The sequence below is a fragment of the Ptychodera flava genome, assembly GCF_041260155.1.
Source record: "Ptychodera flava strain L36383 chromosome 3 unlocalized genomic scaffold, AS_Pfla_20210202 Scaffold_25__1_contigs__length_14229661_pilon, whole genome shotgun sequence".
Classification (NCBI taxonomy): Eukaryota; Metazoa; Hemichordata; class Enteropneusta; family Ptychoderidae; genus Ptychodera; species Ptychodera flava.
This window is the reverse complement of record NW_027248279.1, coordinates 10,858,786-10,886,643: the sequence shown is the minus strand read 5'-3', so window position 1 is coordinate 10,886,643 and position 27,858 is coordinate 10,858,786. Positions and strand designations below refer to the sequence as shown.

Genomic DNA, 27,858 nt, shown 5'->3' with positions numbered 1-27,858 from the left:
ATTGTCAACTCGAATGGAAGACGAGTGTTGACAACATAATAGTACGTCAGGAGTGTTTTTTTCGAGCTGAACAAAGAAATATATCAGGTAACATTATACTTATCACAAGTACAAACAAAGAAGATTCGATAATGCTTATGCGTTTAAAATTTTGAACATTTTTTGGAATATTATCAGGGCGAAATGGTCAAATTGTGAATTATTTTCTGGTTGACCGTGGCGTGAGCGAGGAACACTACAATGCGCCAACGTTCGTGTAACGGAGCAAATGCCCCGGGCAAATGCCAGATGACATCTTGATGTACACGTACATTATGCAAAGTAATACACGATTTCTAGGATAGCATAGGCCTAAAAAATTACCGCAGGCAAAGTTACGCTATTTTTCGAGAACAAAAATCGATGAATCACGAACTCTAAACATTGTAAAGTCGCGGTCGACTCTGGTTGAATTCCTTGCGGACAAACAATATTGCAACTAGCTTTGAGTTATTGTTTCCAAAAAAGGGGCCAATCGTTTCCATCCTGTCTGCCATGGTCACCCCAACCCTCTACACTGGTCACCTCGACTTCCTCTGACCTTTATTTTGGCAAACAATTGAGGGGAAAAACTTGTATCATTATCTCTAAAGCACGTTGTCGTGTCTTCTCGATGGTCACAGTACTCGGAAGGTTTTTAGTAGAAGGTAGTGATGCTGGTGAGAACCAACCATTTGCCAAAACCCTCCATGACTAAAAGTCAGGCATCGTATTATTGTAAAAGGCAAATCGTTGCCCACGGCGCTAGGCCGTGGTGCTTGCAGTTTGCGAATCAAAAAACATAAATTATTGTATTGAAGCAGCAGATTTTCTCACAGAAAAAAACGTCAGTTCTCCCAGGCACGTTGTATTCTGTATTTCAAATGTTGTCATGTCACAGGGGAAGTGTGACAAGGTCGAAGTTAATAGGGTAACAGGGTCATGGTCAGCACAACCAACGACAAGAGGGTGTGAAATAAACAAAAATCGGAGTAACCTGCTCCCTCTGAAAAGTATTCAAATGATGTCAAAGGGATATATAGGTATAACATTCCTGTCTTTTCATTCTTTTAATTATTACTGTCATATTATAAGAAAATATTGATGTCATTAGTGGACACAACACATCATGAACCACCTCGTAGCAGATTGTGCAAGAGGTTGGGTTGGCTTGCCTTAGGTTGGTTGGCTTGCCTTAGTTTTGAAATTTGGCTACTATCAACCGAATGTCCTCCGCATCTCAGGAAGAAGGGTATTGCTCTTTGACACAAAATTTCGAGAGTGAGTGAAAGAATACACATAAATTACATTTCTGAATTCACAGCATTTATTGTCTTGACGTCAAGAGCTTTCTGTTTGAGTTACCCCTTCAAAGCAATGGAAAGGTCCTAATTTCAGCTTAGAAGATTTTTCGGATGCTTGAAACCATTGTGTATGAGAGCGTGCTTACAGATGCTTAGACAGAAATGGTACTTACGTGGTATAACGTGTACTGTAAGTTGGCTGCTTTCCATAGTGAGTGTGTCACCAACGTATGGGTCCTGTGAGACTTTGCAGGTGGCTACAATTTTGAGGTTTGGATCAGCGCTACCATCGTTATCTGAACTTGAGGTGTAGTTGACAGTAAGGACACTTGCTACATTGCTGGTACTGTCACCATTTTCTGAAGATGTGGTGTCTACCTTGATGTTGTTGATGCCACCTTCCGGAAGGTCATCATCGGGAAGAGGTCCCATGACAAAATCTTCTGGTAGCTCACCAGCGACATTGAGATTATTATCAGATGTGATAGAGTATGTCCAGGTTAACTTGGGAACTGGTTTAACATTGTCCACTTTGCATGTTCTGGTGTACGTGAAGGTTTCATCAGGTTTGGGTACTTCAACCGTAGTACTATCCTCTCCACCAGTCAGCGCCACAGACTTCACAGGGGCTGCAATGATTAAATGATAAATAGATGTAAGGATCTACCAGGTACATGAAGGTCAAAATAGTATAAACTGTCAAAAGCCCCACAGGCAAGTCGCTGTGTTTGTTTGCTTTTGTAATACATTGCATGTTAAACGTACATGATCTTTCCAGCCGATGGAAATTCGCTTTTATCCGTGATCAATAGGTATGAATGTCAAAACGTACGCATTTATTTTTGAACTTGTCATCAAAACTAAAACTCGCCATTAATTAACTAATTAGTTGTTTTGACTATCAAAAATGACCCTCTGTGGTGAATACCCGGTCAGTGAAATGATAATTAAACATTAGGGAGTACACCGACAGAGCAGGCCTTGTCAACCATTTCCAAGTATAACATGTAATCACAGTCCCTCCACGTGGAGTGACTGTGATGTAAATTGACCATTTCCTTCCAGGGCGTCAACGTTGGCTTAGATTTATCTTGAACTGAAGGTGTAATTAGTCCAAAGGGCTGGAGAGGCCCACCGTGAACTAGGAAAAAGATGTTAACATTGGATATTTTGGGATGCACTACCTGTCTGCACTGGTGTTTGATTTGCATGTACCACGAAAAATGGAGAAAATGGGTAGGGGTAGGGTACTATATCGTCCCCTACATTAAGTAAACTAGCATGATTTACCACAAATCTTACACTTTGGAAAGCTCAGATACTGCTATTTCTGAGAAATACCAACTTTAGAAAAATAAATCTATGTAAATAAAAAAGGATGACTTTAAAATGATTTTTTTGACAATTTTGAATTTTTTTGCTATTTCATGACAATTTAGGATGATAGTGCACTTTATGATATACTAAAATAAATAGCGAAAAAACTCTTTGTAATGATATCCTACAATCTTGGTTACGTATAAAATAAAGGTTGGCAGATAACTTTCATTGAAACGTGTTTATTAAAATATCACGGGTTTCAGCCACATATATCCTGCTATCATTCAAAAAATGATGCTAAAAGCTACTTAATCACAATGATTATCCTGTTAATGGTAACTTTTATAGTTTGAAAATATTTCTGTAAAAATAAAATAGGCTTCATACAAAGTTTGTCTTTTTTATAAAATTTATTGACATTAAATGCTAGTTTTGACAGTAATTTACGACATAAAACTTTGGGATACGGGGTAAGGTTTGGTCCTATTCCATGAAATCTATAAAAGATATTTTATATTACATTATGTCACTTTAAGGTAAAATAAATTGTCTTTCCAATGCAAGCCAATTAGCTAGGCTGAAGTAAAAAGTGAACTCAGCAGGTGACTTACAAGACGACACATTAAAAAAAAAACATGTGCGAGTCAGTAATACTGTGACGTGACGGTACCCTTCAAAAGTGCCAGTAACAGTCTTTTAATCCCAATGTTTTGTATGTTAAAAGTCTACCTAATATTTTTGACATGTCACTGTAGCAAATAAAATATAATTTATACAAAATATTTCCTTTTTTAATGTGTCTAGGAAAGAAAATTGGTAGAGTTAGAAATTAGTTTTGATGGTAATTTACGACATAAAACTTTGGGGTATGGGTAAGTTATAGTCTTATTTCATGAAAACTACAGGAGATATTGCATATTGCAACATATAATGTTAAAGAACAGTAAATTATCTTTCTAATAATACCCCTTCTGCCACGTTATGTTAATAATAAGCTCTGCAGATGACTTACAAGAAGACAGGTTTAACAAAAACGAATGCGAGTCGGTAATACTGTGATTTTGCGGTACCCTTCCAAATATGACTGTTACAGCTACAACATTTCAATATTTTTTCTGTCAAAAGATTATTTCAAGTTTCTAACAACTGTATGTAGCAAATTAAACAAATTTAATAGATAGCATTGCCCTTTGTATTATGTCTAGGTAAATGATTGGTAGAATTTAGATTAGTTTTGACAGTAATTTACGACATAAAACTTTGGGTATGGGTAAATTTTGGTCCTATTTAATGGAAACAATAGATATTTGCATATTGCAATATACCATTTTCAAGAAGAATAACTCACTTTTCTAATGATACCCCATAAGCTAGGTCATGTTAAAGCTCAGTAGATGACGTACAAGGAGACAGGTTTTACAAAAATGCATGTGGGTCGCAAAATCGTGATTTTGCGGTACTGTTCAAAACATGACCGTAACAGCTATCGAGTTCCTATTCTTTGTCTGTTAAGGTGGAGGTCTACTCAAAATTAAAAGTATTGTCAATTTCCTGATTTTTGCATATGTGTGGCCTGATCAATTATATTAACAAAAATAAACAGAAAAAGGGGGGTTCCCGTGCTACTTTTTGAGTTAGGGGGTCCTAAAGTACCCCTAACCTATGCTATTTTAAGTGTTAAGGGACCTTTTCTCACATTTTGATACTTTCAGCAAAGAACATGCGCAAATCTTGTCAGGGAATATTGTCATTTTTCTGATTTTTTCATACATTGTGCTCTGATCAGTTATATCAACAAATATCAACAGAAAAAGGGGGGTTCCCATGCTACTTTTTGAGTTAGGGGCTCGTAAGGCACCCTAACCCCATGCTTTTTCAACTACTGACAGGCTGTTGTTCGTATGTTTTGCTGGTTTCACTAAAGATCTGGCTCAAAACCTATCAGGGAATATTGTCATTTTTCTGAATTTTGAATATATTGTGCTCTGAACAATTATGTCAACAAAAATAAACAGAAAAAGGGGGGTCACCGTGCTACTTTTTGAGTTAGGGGGTCCTATATTACCCCTTACCCATGCTTTTTCAACTACAAAGGGCCTTTTTCTCCCATTTTGATAATTTCAGCAAGGATCATGCTCAAAACCTGTCAGGGAATATTGTCATTTTTCTGATTTTTGAATATATTGTGCTCTGAACAATTATGTCAACAAAAATAAACAGAAAAAGGGGGGTCACCGTGCTACTTTTTGAGTTAGGGGGTCCTATATTACCCCTTACCCATGCTTTTTCAACTACAAAGGGGCCTTTTTCTCCCATTTTGATAATTTCAGTAAGGATCATGCTCAAAACCTGTCAGGGAATATTGTCATTTTTCTGAATTTTGAATATATTGTGCTCTGAACATCTGCAAGGATACCAAGATCAACAATTCGCCTACCATCTCTCCTTGTGGCACTGTAGTTTGTTGGCCGCCAAGGATCGTAGACTTCATCATATTCACATATGACTACTTCATATGGGTTCCGGACCGAGTTGCACGAGCAAACATAGCAATGGTCGTCAGCCGTTGTGGCCGCAGTCGACTCGACAAGAGTATCAGATTTTAAATTTTCATGACTAGAGGATTGCCATTTATCCTTGAGGGCCTCACAAACTCTTCTGGCTCTGTTTTGTGTTGCTTTGGTAGTGAATCTACCTGTGACTTTTAGCCGACTGGCACGACCAACGACATAGTTTCACTGATAGCGCGACGTAGTTTGATGGCTAATGGCGATATGATACGCAGGGTCCAGTCCATTTACGGTACCTTCTTAAATCGATCACATCGATGCCAATATCATGAAAATTTACAATATTTTATCATCACATAATTAATTTGATCATTCATAACAAACCATGATCAAGTTAATACGTTTACCTTCATTTATGCGTAACACAGCCTAAATTTACGATGTCGCAAATAATCTCCTTTTGCGATATTTAGCTCACTCTGTTACGACATAAATAGTGCGCAACACCTGTGCAGACGTCGATTTTCGTACATAGTCCCCGTCCTTACTAACTTAAGCTAACAATTCTCTAATGGTTAAAAAGCTCAGAACCCCCGTAAATTATATATTTTCGGAAAGCCTAGATATAGGGGAACATTTTTGTTACCATAGTGTCACCATTATTTACATAACTATCACGTGATAGGTAATTTGCATAACCTTTCAAAACCTGTGCAGACAGGCAGTGCATCCCTAAATATCCAATGTTAACATCTTTTTCCTAGTTCAGCTGATCCCAAGAAGAAAATACCCATGTAGTATGTTTATGGAGGGGGGTGCACGGTGGGCCCCTCCAGCCCACAAACTGAATCTACTGTTACCTGACAAGTGATAAGGAATGCTTTGGTTTGTTTCAACTCACGCTTATCTGCATCCGACATTGTGCATTATTTCCAACAAAGGAAAGAGCAAGCTGCTAGAAGAGATGTTCCCAGCATAGGCATGTAGTGACCTAAGAGCGCAGTGCCGGCGCTACACCGCTAACGGACAGAAGAAGCAAGTGCACAGTCCATGGGCTGCAATTATTGCAGCAAGATTTTACGATGCGATGCATAAATACTTCCCGACGAGTCGAGGCACTTAATCCACTACACTATCACAATTCTTAAATTTGCGTGAGTACTGTCTTACGGAACTTCACATGTAAGTTCCTGATATTGAAATTTCGTTCTCGTTCTGGAAAGATTATACCAAACGTCATCAAGCACAGAATCTAGTTATTTTGCTTACAGCGTTCTTAGTGTGTGCTTGTCGTGACTGAGCTGACCATTGGTATGGTACCAACATTTCCGGCGCACATCGTAAAGCCGTACTCGCCAACTTCGGCTACTGATTTTGTTTCGAATATTAAACCATAATATTTCTACTTCAAAGAATTACTAGCGATGTATGTACAATAACAAAAGAAAAAAGCTTGACTGCTGGGTCTCCCCGTTGAAAGTTTAAGCTTTAGCGTTCATAATTGACACCATTGTACATAGACTTTCTTTGGGAATCCATTCATATACAGGCAGTGAAGTACTTAATTAGAGAAGTTAAAAATTAAGGATTAAAATCATTATAGTAAAAGAAAACGTTTTTGCTTATGAATGTGCATGTTTGTATGGGCGGCAGGGCCAACGAAGCATGAGCTATACTGGTTGATTGACTCTTCATTTAGACCAAAGTAATTAAATTATTGTTTGCGTCCACTCTAAATGGGAAAAGTTACGCGTCTAAGCGGCTGAAAAACACATAAGAAAATTAACACAATGTAATTTGATTAAAGCAAAAAAAAAAATGTAACTACATTTTAGTTAAGAAAAGCTGAGCTGAAAACCTTAAAAACCTACGCGGGTGGGGACGCCAAACAGAATTTAATTACTTTGGCCTTATGATAAATTTAGGGAAAATCGAAAATATGTCACCGTTAGGGAGACCTAGAAAATGGCATAACAAAATGGAACATAATTTACATTAATTTGACCCTCAGACAACTTGTTGTAGTTGTTTGAGTTTTGATAAACTCAACTGTTTCGAGTTCTATCTTAACCATCTTAAATTTTGATGGCTGTCACAGTCATGGACCAAGCCATGATAAGAGAATTGTTCCTACTAAGCCCAATCACTGCCGGGACTGCTCGAGCATACGTGATGGTGAAGTCACCTTTTTATAAAAATGAATGGACGTTTCAACCATTTCAATTTATTTTCTTGAAAAATTACATTGAATTTCCTAATTTTGCGGTCCGCTAGCCTCAATTCGATTTCAAATTTTTTGATAGTAACCATCTTATTTGTATTGTATTGAAGGTCACCTCTTTGATGTCAAGCAAGATGTTCAAGAGGCTCCGCACGTCCTTGGTATGTACCTCAGAGAAGTGCTGGCTATGTCAAGAAATGTGACCTTTCTCGAGAAGTAGAACAAATGAAACAATCATGATTTAGTTTGACGTAAAAAATACCTTTACAGGTGAAAATTACACACACATAAGCTGTTGGCCTTATACTGTGTGGAATGACCTCAGTGCAACATGATCACACAGTTTCTTTGTAACAGACATGTTTTCAACTATCTTTTCAGTAAAGCACAGCTGATTTCACACCAGTCAAATCTCTCCTTATCTTTCAGTTCATAGATTACACGAGGAGTGTACTGTAACTTGGAACAGGAAAATTTCGAGTAGAACTTAGGAGATGTCATTGCAGACACTGGTGTGTCCTATTTTGTCCAATCTCTAACCGTTTGCACTGGGCAATTCGTGCACTACAAATAGACTTGGTTGGTTTGCTGGGTGTTGCGTTCATAGACAGGTTTGGCTACATGTTTTACGTGAACTTGAATGCGTAACGTCACGAATTTCTGCGAGATGTCATCGACTTGTGCGTACGTTCTCCACGTACACGGAGCCGGCGTCGCGTATTTAAGTGAAGACAGCCGTTTTCACGTATTTTGTAAACATGTAAATTTTTTCTTATCTTTAGGTAACAAAACATGATATAAACTTGAATCATTCGTGTACGTTGTTAGTTGGATATATGATAGTGACATCCTCAAAGATATTTATGAATTTTTATCCGAAATAACTTCGTCGATTCGAGGCATACCGGGTAACCATTGAGATGTCTCTGTGATGCAGAAACAGACTACGGGAACTCGAGCCGAGCAGAATCATTTCTTATGCGTGCCACATGAACGGGTCGCGTAACGCGTAGCCAAACGGAGTTTTGCAAGTGAACGTGTACGCCAACGCCAACATGGATTCACGCGTTCACGTTCACATAAAACGTGTAGCCAAACCTGTCTATTATGGCCAATCCACCTCGTCGAAATGAGTATTGGTAAATATTATGACAGAACCCCATGTGAGGCGAGTGCAAGCGCGCCGTACCAGCGGTATTTGCACGAGTACTGTGGTGTATTCGGCGGCAGTCACTCTTGAAAGGACAGCCGAATACACCGCAGCACGAGTGCAAATACCGCCAGTACGGTGCGCTTGCACTCACCGGCCATGGGGTTCTGTTATTATTACATATATTCTATCTTTTATTTGCATCATTTATCGAGAGAATCGACGATTAGTCGTGCGTACTACTTGTCTATCAAGGCTTCAGGGCGACCGTGCGGAGTTATATATTATTACATGCCTCATATATCGAACATCGCGCGCTCCATAGGATTTATGGTAACTCGCCGATGACATCGCGGGCCGCAAAGTCATCACTGGACTGAAAGTGAACCGAAACCTTTTTCAACTTGAAAACTTTTGGATGTAAATGTCTTGAAATTTCATGTTTTGTACAGAAAATCCGGTTTTTGGAAAATTTCGCATAAAAATATTGATAAACCGCATAACAGTAGTTTAAATATATCAATGCGCCATTTGATGATAAAAATCGTTCTACTTTTAACCGTTTTTCGTCAAGAATGAAAATAAAGCATTTGACCATAATTTGCCAATAAACGTAAATATTTTTGGTGCAAACTGAGTAAGAGAGGCATGTAATAACAACATTATAGCCCAAACAAGGGACTATGTGCCCTCGGGGCAGGAGACCATTTGCCCTCCTTACGTTGGGCAAATGGTCACCTACCCTCGGGCACATAGTCCCATGTTTGGGCTACAATATATAACATTGATATCACTGTAATGAGGCATCGAATCAGCTTTCACTTTCATTGGTCAACGCCGCCACACCCTCTATTTTGCTTTGCTAAACTATTGTTTAATGTTTATTGTTTATTGTTTATCAAGGATGATGTAAGAGGAACGTTGGAGGGCTCGTATTCTGTGATCGCTCCCACGTACGTAGCAACATGCCACAGTGAGCCCAACGAAGAGAACTTTGAACAATGCTTTTGATTTTTTCACATTTTGAGCTTGAAATTCTTCTAATGATCGATACAAATAACTGTACGAAGATTCTACGGAATTTTAAGAGTAAGATACGGCAAAGGTAACTTGTCGAACGATCAAATTTCAGTGGTCACCGTGGCACACAAGCGCTCACTGTTATCAAAGTGCGTAGGACACACAAGCACTGAATAAACTGCATGCAAAAGTGACTTTCTATTGTAAAGAGGGAATGTCCGGTGAGAAAACTACTGGCAAAATGTCTCCGAAAATGTTAACTGTTTAATTGGCTCTGCTACGCCCGCAGTTACGTGTGTTTCGATGTATGATGGCGGCAATGGTACGGCGGCCACCGTGTATCCCTGGAGCTAGAAATGGATGTCGCCCGCCTGTTGTCAATGTTTTTGCTTCGCAGACAAAGAAACTGCTCTTCCGGATATTGAAAATCATCCTCACACTATAATAAGTACATGCAATTTTCTTTGTCGTAGTTTTATCGGTAATGTCATGCATTTTACTATAAAGAACATCGAACCAAGGTGAAATGAAATCTTGTAGACGATATTTTTTGTGTCTACAAACAAAAAAGAGTTCCGCGTCAAATTGGTAAATACTCATTAAGTACGCGCGCGCTTCGATGCTAGTAAACTGTGGTACATATGTAATAATAAAATGTAAGTTTCGAATGATATCTGCCCCTATCCTATCAACAGTGTCTTGTATGTAGGATGTATCGTTATTTTGACAACTGAAGTCAGGTCTGAACTTGAATTCATGCGTAAATAGATTGGGATCGGTCAAATAGGCAGAGCAACATGTAACTATGCGTAAATGTGTTGAACAAATATCATGTCTCTGATGCATGGAACAAAATGACAGACAAATTGTCAATTAAAGTTAATGGGTGTTTAATTTCTTGGCTAGAGTGGCATTGAACTCTGTTTCGTGTATGATACTCTATGTCAAGACCTACCCCATACTTTAATATTGGCAGACTGTTTCTGTGGATCTGATAATAGTGATGTGCATGAGTATTCCCCTTGTTGGTCGACGCTTATACTCTTGATCTTCAAATTCCATTCTCCGTTATTCTGAAATGAACATGTTGTTGGTTTAAATCTGCATGAGATCATCACATCATAACCGTAATCCTGTCAGCCAATCATTGGTGACGTCTGATAATAGCTATGATCCACTAAACAATTTATTGACTACTGAATTCAATGAAATCATGCATACTTTGAGTCACACGATGAAAATATGTACTTGGCAGGTAATAAGTCTATGTAAAGGAGAAGTACCTCATCTTTATTTTGAGAGTTCATAAATGATATTAAATTAGTGTTACGTGCAGAGAAAACGAACAAAAGGGTGAACTCAGCAGTTAACGTTTAAACAAAATTTATTACAAAAATAAAACTAATTGCTAAGTCAGGGATAGAGTACAAGCTTTAAAAGTGTACAGACTACTTATCTCAGCTGGGACGGCAAAGCTCCAGTCTCAGAGTTGTAACAGTCAGTCAGATGAATGAACAGTCCTTGCAGGCTTGAAGCTGCACAAAGTCCACAGTATAAATCCAGCGTTGGCAGTGAAGGTCTTGACAAGTCTTGAGAAGTGACTACTGCTGGAGTTTAGTAACACACAAGAGACACGATCCAAAAAGTCTGACTGCAAGCCTGCTGTCCCAGTATTTATACTCATGTGTTTACATAAGCATATAAGAACAATCTAGAACTTTTATTGATATGCTAATTACTGTTCTAAAATTATCTCTCTTACACAACTAATCAACTTTCCAGAACATTCCAAACATGACTAATTGAATTCAAGGTTGTGAGGTCATTAAGGGCAGTGACCTTGAGAATGTTCTAGACTTATTGAACTCAGGTCATGATGAGTGTGGGGGAAATGACCTACATAACACACCCCCTCTTCAAAAAAAGAAAATTTTCAAAGAAAAATCTTTCTTTTACAAATGTAATCTTGAAAAGGATTTAAGTACTCAAATTTTGTTTTACTCTAAAGTAAAATTTCTTGAAAGTGAACAACAATAAACTCTAAATACGAGAGAGACAGTCTGCAATTAAATTGTCTCTGCCTTTGATATGTCTAATGTCAAGATTAAACTCCTGTAACATTAAACTCCATCTTAGCAATCTCTGATTTTTGCCTTTAAATTTCTGTAGAAATACAAGAGGGTTGTGATCAATATAAACCACTATTGGCTGATTTGAAGAAGTAACATAAACTTCAAAATGCTGTAAAGCTAATATCAAAGATAAACACTCTTTTTCAATTGTAGAGTAGTTTCTCTGGGATTTGTTAAATTTGCGTGAAAAATAGCAAACAGGATGATCTATACCATGACTATCCTCTTGCAATAAAACAGCACCAGCAGCCGTATCACTAGCATCCACAGCTAATTTGAATGGCAAAGTGAAATCTGGTGCAGACAACACTGGAGCACTTTGCAGTATGGCTTTAAGTGTATCAAATGCCTGTTGGCATTGCTCTGACCAAACAAACTTTACTTTCTTTTAAGTAAGTTAGTCAAAGGCTCAGTAATTGTGGAGAAATTTGGACAGAATTTTCTGTAGTAACCAGCCATACCGAGACAGCGCATCAGTTGTCGTTTGCAGTTTGGTATGGGAAAACTTGAAATGGCACTGATTTTGGCATCAACAGGTTTTACCTCACCCTGTCCTACAGTATGTCCGAGGTAAGTCACCCTCGCCCAGCCAAACTCAGATTTGGCAAGGTTGACAGTCAACATTGCTTTGCTCAGTCTCTCAAAGAACTTCCGCATGAGCTTGATGTGTTCCTCCCAGGTGTCACTATACAGGACGACGTCGTCAACGTAAGCTGCACATCCGTCTAGCCCGGATATGACGTCGTTGATCATCCGTTGAAACGTTGCCGGAGAGTTCTTCATTCCGAATGGCATCACCTTCTACTGGAACAATCCGTCTGGTGTAACAAAGGCGGATATTTCACGAGCACGATCTGTCAGAGGGACTTGCCAAAATCCCTTCAGTAGGTCAAATTTCGTCACGTACTTGGCTTTTCCCACTCGGTCGACGCAGTCATCAATCCTCGGGATTGGGAAAGTGTCTGTCTTTGTTAAAGTGTTGACCTTCCTAAAGTCCGTGCACATACGATAACTGTGATCTGATTTGGGAACAAGTATGCACGGCGAACTCCAGTTACTTTTACTGGGTTCAATAAAGTCATTGTCCAGCAGGTATTTGACTTCTTCCTGGAGATATTTCGCTTTTGTTGGATTCAGTCTGTATGGATGTTGTTTTACAGGCTTACTGTCCCCAACATCAACGTCGTGATAGATGACGTTCGTCCTCGTTGGAACATCCTTAAACAGGTGTTTATATTCATGGAGCAGTTCTTTCACCTGTTGTTGTTGTTCTGGCTGGAGGTGTGCCAACTTTGTAGACTCCAGCTTCTCCAGGATTTCTGAGTTCTGAAGCTTGACCGAGCCCAGCTTTGAGTTTAGAGTATTTTCACTCAAGTCAGTTTCAGTATCACTATCTTCATAATGGTTTGAACTGACTGCACTGACAGGCTGAGTTATAGTAGGATTATCCCTATCCAAATATGGCTTAAGCATATTTATGTGACATAGCTGTTTTGTTTTCGCCTGTCAGGTGTTATTATGATGTAATTTAATCACTCAATTTCTTATCAATTAGGTAAGGCCCAAAGTAACGAGCATGGAGTGGTTTGCCAGGAATTGGAAGTAGAACAAGAACTTTTTGACCTGGTTCAAACTTCTGTTTTGAGGTGTTTTTATCGTATTTGGTTTTCATTGACTGCTGAGATGACTCAAGATTTTCTCTGGCTAATTCACATGCTTTAGAGAGTTTTGTACGAAAATTTGACACATATTGCAAAATATTCAGACAATCATCATCGTCTGATAGGAATTGCTTCTTAACAAGCTTAAGTGGGCCACGGACTGTGTGTCCAAATACAAGCTCAAATGGGCTAAAACCAAGAGACTCTTGAATTGACTCTCTAACAGCAAAGAGCAGAAAATGAATTCCTTCATCCCACTGCTTCTCTGTGTCAAAACAGTAGGTCCTAATCATGTTTTCAAAGTTTGATGAAATCGCTCAAGAGCACCCTGACTTTCTGGATGATAGGCGGATGACCTATACTGTTTAATGCCTAGCTGATCCATTACTTGTTGAAAAATTCCAGACATAAAGTTGGAGCCTTGATCGGACTGGACACATTTAGGGAGGCCAAATAAAGTGAAAAATTTGACTAAAGCTCTCACTATAGTCTTTGTCTTTATATTTCTCAGTGGTATGGCTTCTGGGAACCGAGTTGATGTACACATAATTGTCAACATGTACTCATTTCCTGATCTTGGTATTGGTAGGGGCCCAACACAGTATATTAGTATCCTACGAAATGGTTCTTGAAATGCAGGAATTGGCTGTAAAGGGGCCTTTGGAATGGTCTGATTTGGCTTTCCTACCATTTGACATGTGTGACAAGTTTTACAGAAATGTGCTACATCCTGCCTGAGATTAGGCCAATAAAAGTGACTGAGAATTTTGTGATAAGTTTTCCTTACTCCCAAATGACCAGCCCAGGGCGTTTCATGGGCCAGGCGCAATATTTCAGCACGATAGGGCTTTGGAACCACAATTTGATGTTTTATAGCCCAATCGTCATCAACCAAAAACATCTGGAGGTCTCCATTTACGCATGAGAATACCAGATTTTGTATAACAGGAAACAGAGCTATCTGAAGTTTTACCTTCATCATCTACCCTGTCAAACAAAGACAAAATATCTGGGTCTTTGTGTTGTTCTGCAATGAGATTTGATCTAGAAAATGTCTGACTTTGGTCAGCAGAAGTTTTACTGGAAGTTTCAAATCCATGAGGGATAACGGAATGATCCGTGTCAAAAACCTGACTGAGAAAGGTGTCATTTAAGTCAACATCTGTGACATTATTTTTGAGAATATTTTGATTCTCAGAAGTTTTCTTTACCAGGAATTTCTTCCTCTATTGGCTCTGGATTCTGATCTAAACTAGGATTATCAGTCACAAGTGGATTAGTAATGACCTTGTCCCCAGCAAGGTCGTTTCCAAGAAGAAGGTGAATCCCTTCAAAAGGCAAAAAAGGCCTAATACCTAAAGTCACAGGTCCAGAAACAAAGTCCGAAGACAAATAGACATTATGGAGAGGAACAGGAATAAAGTCATTGCAATCTACCCCTTTAATAAGAACTTTAGAACCTGAAAATGACTTTTCAGAAAACGGCAGGGTATCTGCCAACAAAAGAGACTGGGAAGCCCCGGTATCTCTTAAAATTTTGACAGGGGTAGCGGAAGAAAAATCACTAGAAAGTGATATAAAACCATCATGAATAAATGGTTCGAAAATACCCATAATGCTATCTTAAGAAGAATTGACCTTGACCTCATTAATTGGGGATGAGAGGGCTTTAACCTCAGAAAATGTGTTACACACATTATTAGACTCTAATTGAGTTGATGAAGAAATAAAGCCGGTGGGCTTAGATCCACTTTGACCACTTTGACCTTCACGTTTTCTTTTCAATTTGAAACAATCTGACATTAAATGGCCGTCTTTCTTACAATAATTACAAGAAAGTGTACCGAACTGTTTGTCAGAAGGAGATTGAGACTTGGGATCTGATGATGTGGGAGTGTTACTTGAACTCTGTGAACTGTTGTCATTTGATTTCCTACTCTCCTTTGAAAAATTCTTGGATGAAAAGGACGAGTTAAATTTACCTGCATTGTTTCTGTATGAAAAGGACTGGGATGGTTTGCTGAGAAATGAAGATTTGTGGGTCAATGAATAATCATCGGCCAAACGTGCAGCAACCTCCAATGTATCTGCCTTTTGTTCATTGATAAACGTCTTGATGTCACTCCGGATGCACCTTTTGAATTCCTCAATCAAAACAAGTTGTCGTAATTTGTCATAATTCTGATTGACCTTTTCAGAAGAACACTAACGATCAAACAGTTGTTCTTTTGTTCGAGCAAATTCAACGTAAGTTTGATCTTTCACCTTCTTACAATCCCTAAATTTCTGACGGTATGCTTCAGGCACCAACTCATAACCCTTGAGAATTAATTCCTTCACAGAATCATAATTTGAAGCCTGCTCTACTGACAACTGAATGTAAATTTCTCTGGCTTTACCCACCAAAGCACTCTGCAAAAGCATAGACCAGGACTCCTTAGGCCAATTCAGACTCTGAGCAATTTTCTCAAAATGGAGGAAATATTTATCAACATCCTTTTCTTGGAAAGGGGGAACTAACCTGAAATGCTTAGTGATGTCAAACTTGTCTGAAGGGAAGAATTTTCCTGACTGTCCAAGCTCTAAACGTTTTATTTCTACCTGCAATCGCTGTTCTTCTAATCGCAATTCTTTTTCTCTCTGTCTTTCTTCCATTTCTAATCTTTCCTGCCTTTCTTTTTCTTTCATTTGTAATTCTTTTTCTTTCTGTCTTTCTTCCATTGCTAACTTTTCACGTGCCAAATCTGCCTGTATTTCTAACTCTAATTTTCTGAGTTCAAAGGAAGACTCAGGTTCATAATCTTTTAGGGCAGACTCCTCAAAATGGCCTGAATTAACTAAATGTTTTGCAATCTTGAACTGTATTTCTCGCTTGCGCATAGATCTTTTGACATCTACTTTAAGGAAATTTGCCAGTGCTATGAGGTTGTCTTTTCTGAGGGAATTAAATGTGTCCTGATCAAGGTCCTCCATAAATTTGTCTGGCTTGAATTCCGCCATGATTGAATTTCGCTGAGTTCACAGTGTACAGTAGTTTTGAAAAGGCTGTCAAAATGTTGTCAAACGGCTCAAAATATTCGTCTCCGGACGAGCCCCCATTTTGTTACGTGCAGAGAAAACGAACAAAAGGGTGAACTCAGCAGTTAATGTTTAAACAAAATTAAATACGAAAATAAAACTAATTGCTAAGTCAGGGATAGAGTACAAGCTTTAAAAGTGTACAGACTACTTATCTCAGCTGGGACGGCAAAGCTCCAGTCTCAGAGTTGTAACAGTCAGTCGGATGAATGAACAGTCCTTGCAGGCTTGAAGCTGCACAAAGTCCACAGTATAAATCCAGCGTTGGCAGTGAAGGTCTTGAAAAGTCTTGAGAGTGACTACTGCTGGAGTTTAGTAACACACAAGAGACACAATCCCAATAGTCTGACTGCAAGCCTGCTGTCCCAGTATTTATACTCATGTGTTTACATAAGCATATAAGAACAATCTAGAACTTTATTGACATGCTAATTACTGTTCTAAAATTATCTCTCTTACACAACTAATCAATTTTCCAGAACATTCCAAACATGACTAATTGAATTCAAGGTTGTGAGGTCATTAAGGGCAGTGACCTTGAGAATGTTCTAGACTTATTGAACTCAGGTCATGATGAGTGTGGGGGAAATGACCTACATAACAATTAGACACTGAAAAATAGATTTAAATTCAAAATATTCTGTTTGTAAAGTAATATCAATTGTCTCACCTGATCACCCACAAGTTCTACGAGATCATTAAATTCAGTTGCAATGTTGATACCGTCAGTAATTGTCGTGGCTGTGGCAGCGCCCTCTCTCAACAACGCCCATGACGGAGGCAAGCTAGGATTGAGATTATCTAATTCACAGTTCAAAATGACTTCTGAACCTACTTCATACTGACCATCTGTTGGAGCAGTACGCCATTCAGCTGCTCTACTGACTGTAAAAGGATAAATAAACAGACTTCTGAATGTTTGATTCGTCACATACATAGGTCTAATTGATTTCATATTGCTAAGGGTGAACGGATTCTACAGGAATTACATATATTATTTTGTAAATGATAAACTGTATATTATATTATATCATGCTACCATGCGCCATTCTGATTGGACGAGAGCTCATTCCACCGATGCTAAAATACTGTTTTAGCACTGATAGCAGTGGTAAAACGGGCCCCTAAATCAGCATTTTCGAAAATTTCCCACTCGCTGCATTTGAACGTACCATAGACCCTCGCGAAAAACCGAAACAGTCTGCTTTGTTTCAATACCGAATTTTAATACACAGATAAAGTGTGGGTCTGTAACTCACCTCTTGGTGAAAATAAGTTGGGATCGATGATAAAATACATCTCTGAAGCAGCACATTTGAGTGTGATGTAGACGAATTATTGCATTGAGGCGACAGCGCACCTTGCACTTTTCTTGATATTGCGGGAATAGAGACTTGATATATCTACCGCTCTTTAAAATGAAGCTAGTATTCGTTCACACACTAATAAATTGACACTTCCTCACAGTAACGGTATGTCAGATATTCTTTACCAAAGTTTGGGCTGCAACAGACCAGGGTGTCCTAACGATGTAGACCAAGAAGTTCAAAATAACAATGGGACGACTCCTGGCGACTGCGACAAAATTTGACATCAAATGCTACGAACAATATCAGCGTCCAGCTCTCGCTGCATCGGGCAACAGACACTGTACAACTGTTCATCACAATTGCAGTCATCGTACGTCTGGATTATTTCAAAACTGCATGTTTTCTGGTACGTCCGAATTATCCATCAAAAATACATCCTGTAACTTCACTGTACCACCTCTGAATGTCGCGACGGTCGACGTATACCGTATACGCGTATTAAAGCAGTACAGAATGAGACAAATCTATTTTTAGTATGCCAAAAAATCAGGACTATTGTTCATATGTAAATTTACGAAAAAATTGTTACTTTTCTTTTGATTTGAACTCTTGACCTGTTTTCTGTGTCTGCAGCAGGTATTTTAATGATAGTCTTCGCGTTGCATGCGAATAAAATGTTATGTGATGAACGTATGCGTCTTTATCGTACGATACTGTGTGCGTGTACGTAATCCCAACATAAAAATGCTCGGTCTCGGGCGCAGAATTTCCGACGATCGATCTCTCACACGTCCATTTTCTGCATTTGGGGCTTAAAGTGACGAAAATACTCAAACAAGACAACAATTTGAACAAAGACACACAAGTTGATATGATATAATAGCAATAACCCCCTTCGCAGTCGGGTATACACTCGATTTTGGTCAATAGCTCCTTATAGCACTCGCCTATCGGCTCGTGCTATATGTCGCGCATTGTACCAAAATCTCGTGTATACCCTCCTGCGGCGTGGGTTATTGCTTAATTAAATAGTATGTATCAGGTATCCGTAATAATGTGAAGGTATTTCCTGTCTCATGCCGGACAAGCTTCCAATAAGGTTGACGTCTATATGCAATCAGACGGAGGATATGGGTACTGTTCCCATAAAAAATAACGTTTCTACATTTTTAAGACCTTAAATTTCTGAATAATTTCCATTTTCTAACGTATAAGAAGAAATTTTAGTGATCTGTCTTTGAAAAGGCACTTTGAACACGATCTGTTCGGACATCTATATCCTAGTTAGTAATCATACATGCCATGATCAATTTAGGCTACAAGAGCATACGCTGATGTGAAATCAGTTCAACGCTTGGCAAACCTGCATTTTATCATATAGGCATGGCAAATTTACTTCACGTGCTCTGCCGTCACAGAAAACAACGTCATTGATTCCAATATCAATCATAACTTACTATAAGGTATATGGCATTTCAAGCCTTTTACTTCATCAAGGAAATAATGTTGTACCCCTACCCCTAGCTTTTGCACATCCCATACAGATACACGCAATTAAAAATTGACTCCAAAGAAAAAGTAAATAGTTAAATATTTAATGTTAACACTTAATTTCTTGCTTAATATATCGAAATAAATAATTTAAACACAAAAAGCAGTCAACATTTTGGTTAATAAAATATAAATAACAATTGTTAATGGTATTTTGGGTAAAAAATTTCACAATAGTTAAAAAAATCATTTAAAGTCATCATTTTCTATGTACACAGATTTAATTTGCTAAAATAGGTTTTTCTTAGAAAGAGCAGTATCTGAGCTTTCCGAAATGTAAGGTGTGTGCTATTTCATGCTAGTTTACTTAATGTAGGGGAGGATAAAGTACCAATACTCTACCCATTTTTCGCCACTTTTCATGTCGCATGCAAGTCAAAAACCAGTGCAGACGGGTAGTGCATCCCAAAATATCCAATGTTAACATGTTTTTCCTAGTTTCCTAGTTCAGCTGATTCCAAAGAACAACAAAACCCCATGTAGTAGGTTTATGGGAGGGGTGCACGGTGGGCCCCTTCCGCCACAAACTAAATGTACAATTATGTGACAAGGGATAAGGAATGCTTAGGCTTGTTTCAACTCGCGCTTCTCTGCATCTGACATTGTGCATTTCTTTTCCAACAAAGGAAAGAGCAAGCTGCTAGAAGAGATGTTCCAAGCATAAGCATGTACCTAAGACCGCAGTGCTGGCGTTACATCGCTAACGGACAGAAGAAGCCAGTGCACAGTCCATGGGCTGCAATTATTGCAGCGAAATTTAACGATGCGATGCACAAATAATTCCGGACGAGTCGAGGCACTTAAGCCACTACACTGTCATAAATTTTAGATTTGCGTGAGTACTGTCTTACGGAACCTCACATGTAAGTTCATGATATTGAAATTTCCTTCTTGTTTTGGCCTGATTGTACCAAAAGTCATCAAACACAGCATCCAGTTATTTTGTTTACAGCGTTCTCAGTGTGTGCTTGTTGTGCTGACCATCTGTGCTAGTACCAACATGTCCGGGGCACATCGTAAAACCGTACTCGCCAACTTCTGCTACTAATTTGGTTTCGAATATTAGGCCGTAATTCTTTCAACTTCACACAATTACTAGCAATGTATGTACGATAACAAAACAAAAACCATCTCTTTGAAGATTGACTGCTGGGTCTCCCCGTTGAAACTTTAAGTTTTAGCGTTCATAATTGACACCATTGTACATTAGGCTTTCTTTTGGGAATCCATTCATATACAGGCAGTCAGAAGTACTTAATTAGAGAAGTTAAAAATTAAGGATTCAAATCATTATAGTAAAAGAAAACTGTTTTGCTCATGATTGTGCATGTTTGTATGGGCGGCAGGGCAAACGACGCATAAGGCTATACTGGTTGATTGACACTTCATTTAGACCAAAGTAATTAAATTCTTTGTTTTGCGTCAACTCTTAACGGGAAAAGGTACGCGTCTAAGCGGCTGAAAAACACACACAAGAAAATTAACACAATGTAATTTGATTGCAGCAAATAAAAATTGCAACAAAGTTTTAGTTAAGAAAAGCTAAGCTGTCATGTCCTAAAAGTTCCTATTCAAATACATTTTGTGTGTTTTCATGAAAACCTTAAAAACCTAGTACGCGGTTGGGGACGCAAAAATAAAATTTAATTACTTTGGCCTTATGATAAATCAGGGAAATCGAAGATATGTCACCGTGAGGGAGACCTAGAAAATAGCATAACAAAATGTAACATATTTTACATTTAGTTGAACCTCAGACAACTTGTTGTAGTTGTTTGAGTTTTGATAAACTCAACTGTTTCGAGTTCCAGATCAAGTTTTGATGGCTGTCACAGTCGTGGACCGAGCCATGATAAGAGAATTGTTCCTACTAAGCCCAATCACTGCCGGACTGCTCGAGCATACCTGATGATGAAGTCACTTTTTTATAAAAATGAATGAACGTTTCAACTATTGCAATACATTTTCTTGAAAAATGACGTTCAATTCCTAATTTTGCGGTCCGCTAGCCTCAATTCGCTTTAAAATTTTGAGAGTAACCATATTATTTGTACTGTATTGAAGTTCACCTCTTTGGTGTCAAGCAAGATGTTAAAGAGGTTACGCGCGTCCTTGGTGTGTACTACAAGATGTGCTGGCTATGTCAAGAAATGTGACCTTTCTCGAAAAGTAGAACAAATGAAACAATCATGATTAAGTTTGACGTAAAAAGTACTTTTATAGGTAAAAATTACACACAACTTAAGTTGTTTGCCTCATAATGTGTGCAATGACCTCAGTGCAACATGATCACACACAGTTTCTTTGTAACAGACATGTTTTCAACTGTCTTTTCAGTAAAGTACAGTTGATCTCACACCAGTCAAATATCTCCTTGTCTTTCAGTTAATAGATTACATGAAGAGTGTACTGTAACTTGGAAAAGCAAAATTTCGAGTAGAACTTAGGAGATGTCATTGCAGACACTGGTGTGTCCTATTGTGTCCAACCTCTAACCGTTTGCACTGGGCAATTCATGCACTACAAATAGACGTGGTTGGAATGCTGGGTGTTGCGTTAATATGGCCAATCTACCTCGTCGAAGGAGTATGCCCCCTAGCTTATCAACAGTGTCTTGTATGTATGATGTATTGTTATTTTTGACAACTGAAGTAACGTCTGAACTTGAATTCATTCGTAGATAGATCGGAATCAGTCAAACAGGCAGAGCAACATGCAACTATTTGTAAATGTGTGGAAAAAAAATAATGACTCTGATGCATGGAACAAAATGACTGACAAATTGGTCAATTAAAGTTAATGGGTGTTTAAGTACTTGACTTGAGAGGCATTGAACTCTGTTTCATGTATGATACTCTGTGTCAAGACCTACCCCAAACTCTAATAGTGGCAGACTGTTTCTGCGGATCTGATGCTAGTGAAGTACATGAGTATTCTCCTTGTTGGTCAACGCTTATACTCTTGATCTTCAAATTCCATTCTCCGTTATTCTGAAATGAACATGTTGTTGGTTTAAATCTGCATGAGATCAATAGTGTATTCCTCTACACCACTAACTGGTGACATCACATCATAATCGTAATCGTGTAAGCCAATCATTGGTGACGTCTGATAATCACTATGATCCACTTAATTTATTGACTACAGAATTCAATGAAATTATGCATACTTTGAGTCACACGATGAAAATATGTACTTTGGCAGGTAATAAGTCTGTGTAAAGGAGAATTACCTCAGCGTCATTTTTGTGAGTTCATAAATGATATCAAAGTAGACACTGAAAAACAGATTCAAATTCAAAATATTCTGTTTGTAAAATCATATCAATTGTCTTACCTGGTCACCAACAAGTTCTACGAGATCACTAAATTCAGTTGCAATGTTGGTACCGTCAGTAATTGCAGTGGCTGTGGCAGCGCCCTCTGTCAACAACGCCCATGATGGAGGCAAGTTAATATTGAGATTATCTAATTCACAGCTCAAAATGACTTCTGAACCTACTTCATACTGACCATCTGTTGGAGTAGTACGCCATTCAGCTGCTCTACAGACTGTGAAACACCATGGAGTTCTTTATTACATTTACAGTTGATTTTTATTACATCTTTGGTCAGTTTGTGTATTGCAAATTTATGGTTCTGTGCTGTTACATTAATGTTTGACTGATTAATCACATTTGTAATTGATTTTATTACATTTCGATAAGATAGCCCCCTCGTAAGTTTAAAATTACCACATAACAAACAAAGGACGATCGTGATTTGAAATTATCGAATCAACGAGAAATAAACATCAGAAATTATTTTGAAGTCTATGCGTTTGAAACGTAATTCATCCCTGGTTTTGAAATGGTTTAGTTACGATATCCAAAAGATGTTTAGTGCACTTATCTTATTACGATATAAAAATTACGCTATCGATTGGAAGAAACATGGTATCGTTAGTTATTGAAAGTCTTTAACGTTAGAATAAATTTTAAATAATTTGGATTAGGATTTGGCTCAATTTCCAGAATAAGAGTTGTAAAATGTCTTATTACTATGGCAACAACAAGGAAGAACCATTCGAATTGTGAATAATCAACAAGGCGGAGGAGCGGCTACATAAATAGAGTCCGAGTAATTTTTCATCGGTAACAGCACATATATTAAGTCGCAAGCGATTTTTACTATGGTTATATCCTTAAATTTCTGAATAATTTCCATTTTCTAACGTATAAGAAGAAATTTTAGTGATCTGTCTTTGAAAAGGCACTTTGAACACGATCTGTTCGGACATCTATATCTCAGTTAGTAATCGTACATGCCATAATCAGTTCAGGCTACAAGAGCATACGCTGATGTGAAATCAGTTCAACGCTTGGGCAAACCTGCATTTTATCATGTAGGCATGGCAAATTACTTCACGTGCTCTGCCGCTACAGAAAACAACGTCATTGATCCCAATATCAATCACAACTTACCCGCAAGTGTCAGCATAAACGAAGCCACTAATTTCACAATATCCATTCTGCTTACTTATTGAATAACCTGGAAAAAATATGGTTAGTTAGCTGCATTTTTGTCCTTTGCTTAAAAGATCGGAATGTAGTTCATTTCGGCTGAAGTAGATACAAAGTCATTTTCATGTACATTCCGAATCGGGACCGCACGTCGCAGGTTTTGTCTGCTGACCTTAGCAGGGCTGTGGTGGCCGGGAACACGCAGCATCGTACGAAGGGATAGGACAGCATCAACCGAACAAACACCGAAGCAAGCAGCTTAATACAGATTGCTGTCATCGTATTGTCAGCATTATACACCTTACCTATATAAATTGATGCCACCGTCTTAACCGAACGTATTATAAACGTCCAGGTGAAATTCTGACGACAGCAAGCACACCGTCATCCACTGTGTGACCGACTCCTCTGCCCCAACCCCAATCTCCCCCACACAACATTAACTATCCATTGTGTTTTTACAGATACACTATCCGTGTTTAGTGTCAGTTATTTTCCTCAAAGACAGAAAACGCGTGTTTTAGTTTCTGACTTGGATAAAATCATTGATAATATCGAAATTTAACTTTTTTCCATTTTTTTCATGACATGGATATATCCATGATGAAAACAACACGTTCAAAAAAGTCAGCCCTGGTAATGCCGACACGCCTTTTCAACAAACATCGTTGGCTGCGTTTATTTTGTTGCGCGGCACAAGAGAGAGTCCACGCTGACTTTGTTTTTCAATAAAAAGTAAAACGTTTGAAAAAGTGATTTTGATGATATATTTCACCATGTTAAACAGCATACATGTTGTAACCTCCACAAATGTAATAATCTCCACAAATGTAATATCAACCACAATTGTAATAAAATCAACCACAAATGTAATAAAATAGTCAACCATAAATGTAACAACCCGCAACCACAAATGTAATAAACAAATTAACCATAAATGTAATAAAACTCAACCATAAATGTAATAAACTTGAACTTGCATATGTGATCATTTGTTTATCAATGCCCTGAGTAAATAATAACTTTAATAAGACTAGTGTAATGTTATTGCATACTTTCCTGAAACTAGGTTTTCTTTCCGAAACACAGAATAGAATACTTTGAGAACGCTATCAGAAAACGGCGAGGTACTGATCAAACCGTTAGATAATGGAAGTGGAACAGCAGTTCTAGACACTGATAATTACATAATAAGGAAGCGTCAAAATAACTCGTCAACCAGTGATACCACACAAAGTTTATGACAGATGACTCAGAACAAATATCAGAGAAATATAAACCTTGTAACAAAACTTACGACACAAAACATGGTGACGAGAACATATATTTCAATCTAGTAAAAAACAATACGAACAATACCTTGAACACAGTAGAACAAAATTAGACATCCTGGCATCCCTAGTGAAGGAACAAACTTCAAGTGGGACAACATAGGAATACAGACAATCTATCGATTATTCCACACAATTTATCCACTGAAGACGAATTTGAGGCAATTGATTAAGAAAGTACGGCAATTTTCGAAAAAACGGCGTTAAAGGATCGTAGTGTTATACAGTCTTCCCCACTCTCATGCTGGAGTAGAGACTGCACTGACATTCATATTACAGCTGTGTCTCGCCGTGGCCAATCAGTTCTATACACAAAACAGTGAAACGTAAAATACACTTTCAAATATACGTACAAACACACTAAAACGCAAACAATCAAGATATGAATAATGTGTGGAGTTGCTTTCCTTATTACATAGATCAATATTTAAGGGCTAATTCCTCAATTGCAACGACAAAATAGATTTATTACATTTATGGTTGACAAGTATTACATTTATGGGTGTTTCTTTTATTACATTTATGGTTACCATTTATTACATTTGTGGTTGGTGTTTTTATTACATTTATGGTTGATTTTTGTTACATTTATGGGCGATATTACATTTATGGGTGCATTTTATTACAATTGTGGTTGATATTACTTTGTGGAGATTATTACATTTGTGGAGGTTACACATGTAACTCCAGCATGGCTTTATTCAGACTCGTTCTACTCAGGCAATCGTGTTACCTATGGTGGTTTCTTAAAAACTGTTTCGACAAGAAATTACAAGTTGATAGCACCTACACTGTCTTCTGTAAGGCTTTTAGCTCTGCTAACCATAGACTGTTAGTTTCAAACTACAGCGTTGAGGTCAAGTTCTACCGTTGTTAAACTAGCATTGACGTAACCGTCAAAGAAGAGCAGTTATTGACAATCGCTTTTCTGAGTGGGCCCAGTATCATTAGATGTATCCCAGGGGTCACTATGTGGTCCACTTTTATTCAGTTTTTACGAAAATGATATGTTCACATTGTGATTTACATTTTCAATTGTGTATTTTTACAGCTGTTTTTGCCATTTTTGTCAGACCACTGATAATGAGGTATCATACATTTCAACCATAAACAACAATTGTGTCGCTACTAGATATTCTCTACATAACACAGCCGAGGTTTATCGGCCGTTAGATCGCTTGTTGTTTGATTTGAATTACCCAAGATGTTCAATTTATGATTTAATTTCTAGGGTCTAAGAATACAAATTATAACTCTCCGTAAAATACATTAACCATGATGCAATAATAGATTCTAGCTTTATAACACTGATCCTTTTCTTCTACATTGCATGTATTTTGGCCTAACTGAAACGTATCCCCGAGGGTTTATGGAAACCAGGGGATCTTACTGACAATTCCTTCGAGCGATCGCTAAAAATAGAATAAGGGTTTTGAAATGAATGCTTGGCAAGTTATCAACAAGATAAATAAGGATTCAATATAAAGTCGCGGTCCATTTCATGATTGCTAAACCTCTTTGTTCGGTGAACCTTTCTTCTGGTAAAAGCCCATTGTAAATCTTACAATACAGGCTACTGCACTGATGCTTGACCGCCCACATAACTGTGCCTAAACTACAACTGTCATGCTAAAAGCCTGAATAGCCGACTCTCATAAGAGATGACCTTTTATGTTAGGCTGCACAATATAGCTGAGATAAAATATGATTTAAAGCTTTCGAGAGATTTTGACGCTAGAATTCATAGACTTGTAGTTCAAATGTTGGAGATTATTATCGAATAATCATTGACATGTCACCAGTTCCTTTTTTAGACATGAAAAAATTCCATCGTAATGTATTTTAAAGCCTAAATCTTAGCTAGTCAAGATGTTTTCATTTGATTAACTAACGAGTGATAGTTTATTATATTTATTTTAAGGTAGTATGCACCTCTAAATTGTAAGACTTGAGCATTGCTCATACTTTCCTCAAAGAATTTTTCTACTATTCTCTTCTAAATATCAGGAATAAAAATAGGGGTCACGGTGCAAAGTTTGGTACTAGCCAAACAGATTACCAAAGGTTTATCGATATTTGAAATGCGAAATTGCTGCCATCACTGTGTTGACTCTATGGAGAAAATAACATTGTCGGTTTTCAAGAAGCCAAGACGGTGAACGTTTTTCCTTTCTTCAAACTAAGGCTTCATTTTTAACCCCCATAAGTGGTTGATCAATAAAGATTCGAAAAGTTTAATAATCTAAATATCTGTCCCAGAGGCGCATTCTACCTTAATCTAAATGGTTACAAGTCGTTTTGCAAAATTGACTTTACTTGCATTGTGCCAAATATTTTAAGCAACACTTCTTTAGAGACCGATGTCTACTTCGTAATGTAAATACTGCTCAGTACAAAACCTTTCAGTGATCCCTACCTTACTCGGGACTTGATTCATCTGTCGAAGACACCTGATTACAGAACCTTACAACAAGAAATTGCAATTTCTGATGGCGGTGGTGGCAGTTAATTGAAAATAAATTTTCCTTTGCTCTGCTTGGAGTGTCCTGTTGTTGAGATAACCAATATGTCCGACCACTGGGCCTCAGTGTCGTTAAGCCGTTTAACGGGTTAGTGTTTTGGCAACGTCTATGACAAATACTTTTGTGTTGTATTATATTTTGCCCTGTCACATGATAAGGTCACAAGGGACAACTTGAAGTGTCTTTTGAGTCGATGATTTTCAAAGGAATACGGCTGCTCTTATGAGTT

At 38.0% G+C, this 27,858-nt stretch overlaps 4 protein-coding genes across 5 annotated transcripts in view; all 4 read right to left on the bottom strand.

Annotated features, from left to right (window-relative positions):
- LOC139125244 (centrosomal protein of 63 kDa-like) overlaps positions 1-27,858 on the bottom strand; it is a 513,301-nt gene that overhangs the window by 393,641 nt on the left and 91,802 nt on the right. The gene's annotated exons all lie outside the window — the stretch shown is intronic.
- Positions 1-27,858, bottom strand: part of LOC139125256 (angiopoietin-1-like) — a 220,411-nt gene that overhangs the window by 145,788 nt on the left and 46,765 nt on the right. The gene's annotated exons all lie outside the window — the stretch shown is intronic.
- Positions 1-27,858, bottom strand: part of LOC139125246 (kin of IRRE-like protein 2) — an 84,383-nt gene that overhangs the window by 29,088 nt on the left and 27,437 nt on the right. The gene's annotated exons all lie outside the window — the stretch shown is intronic.
- On the bottom strand, positions 1,413-23,783 carry LOC139125140 (uncharacterized). The gene is made up of 6 exons (XM_070691246.1): positions 23,738-23,783; positions 22,612-22,826; positions 22,148-22,265; positions 17,085-17,299; positions 10,499-10,616; positions 1,413-1,951 (listed from the first exon to the last, which is right to left on the bottom strand). The coding sequence occupies exons 1-6, from the start codon at positions 23,781-23,783 to the stop codon at positions 1,413-1,415; spliced, it is 1,251 nt and encodes a 416-aa protein (XP_070547347.1).

Bases quoted from the DNA above. Each gene is read 5' to 3' on its own strand.
- LOC139125140 (XM_070691246.1), bottom strand. From the start codon at position 23,783: ATGGATATTGTGAAATTAGTGGCTTCGTTTATGCTGACACTTGCGG. The intron at 22,266-22,611 runs GTAAGACAATTG...TGTTCATTTCAG, and splicing joins TAGAACTTGTTGGTGACCAG to AATAACGGAGAATGGAATTT. The intron at 17,300-22,147 runs GTAGGTCTTGAC...ATCCTTTTACAG, and splicing joins TGCCACTATTAGAGTTTGGG to TCAGTAGAGCAGCTGAATGG.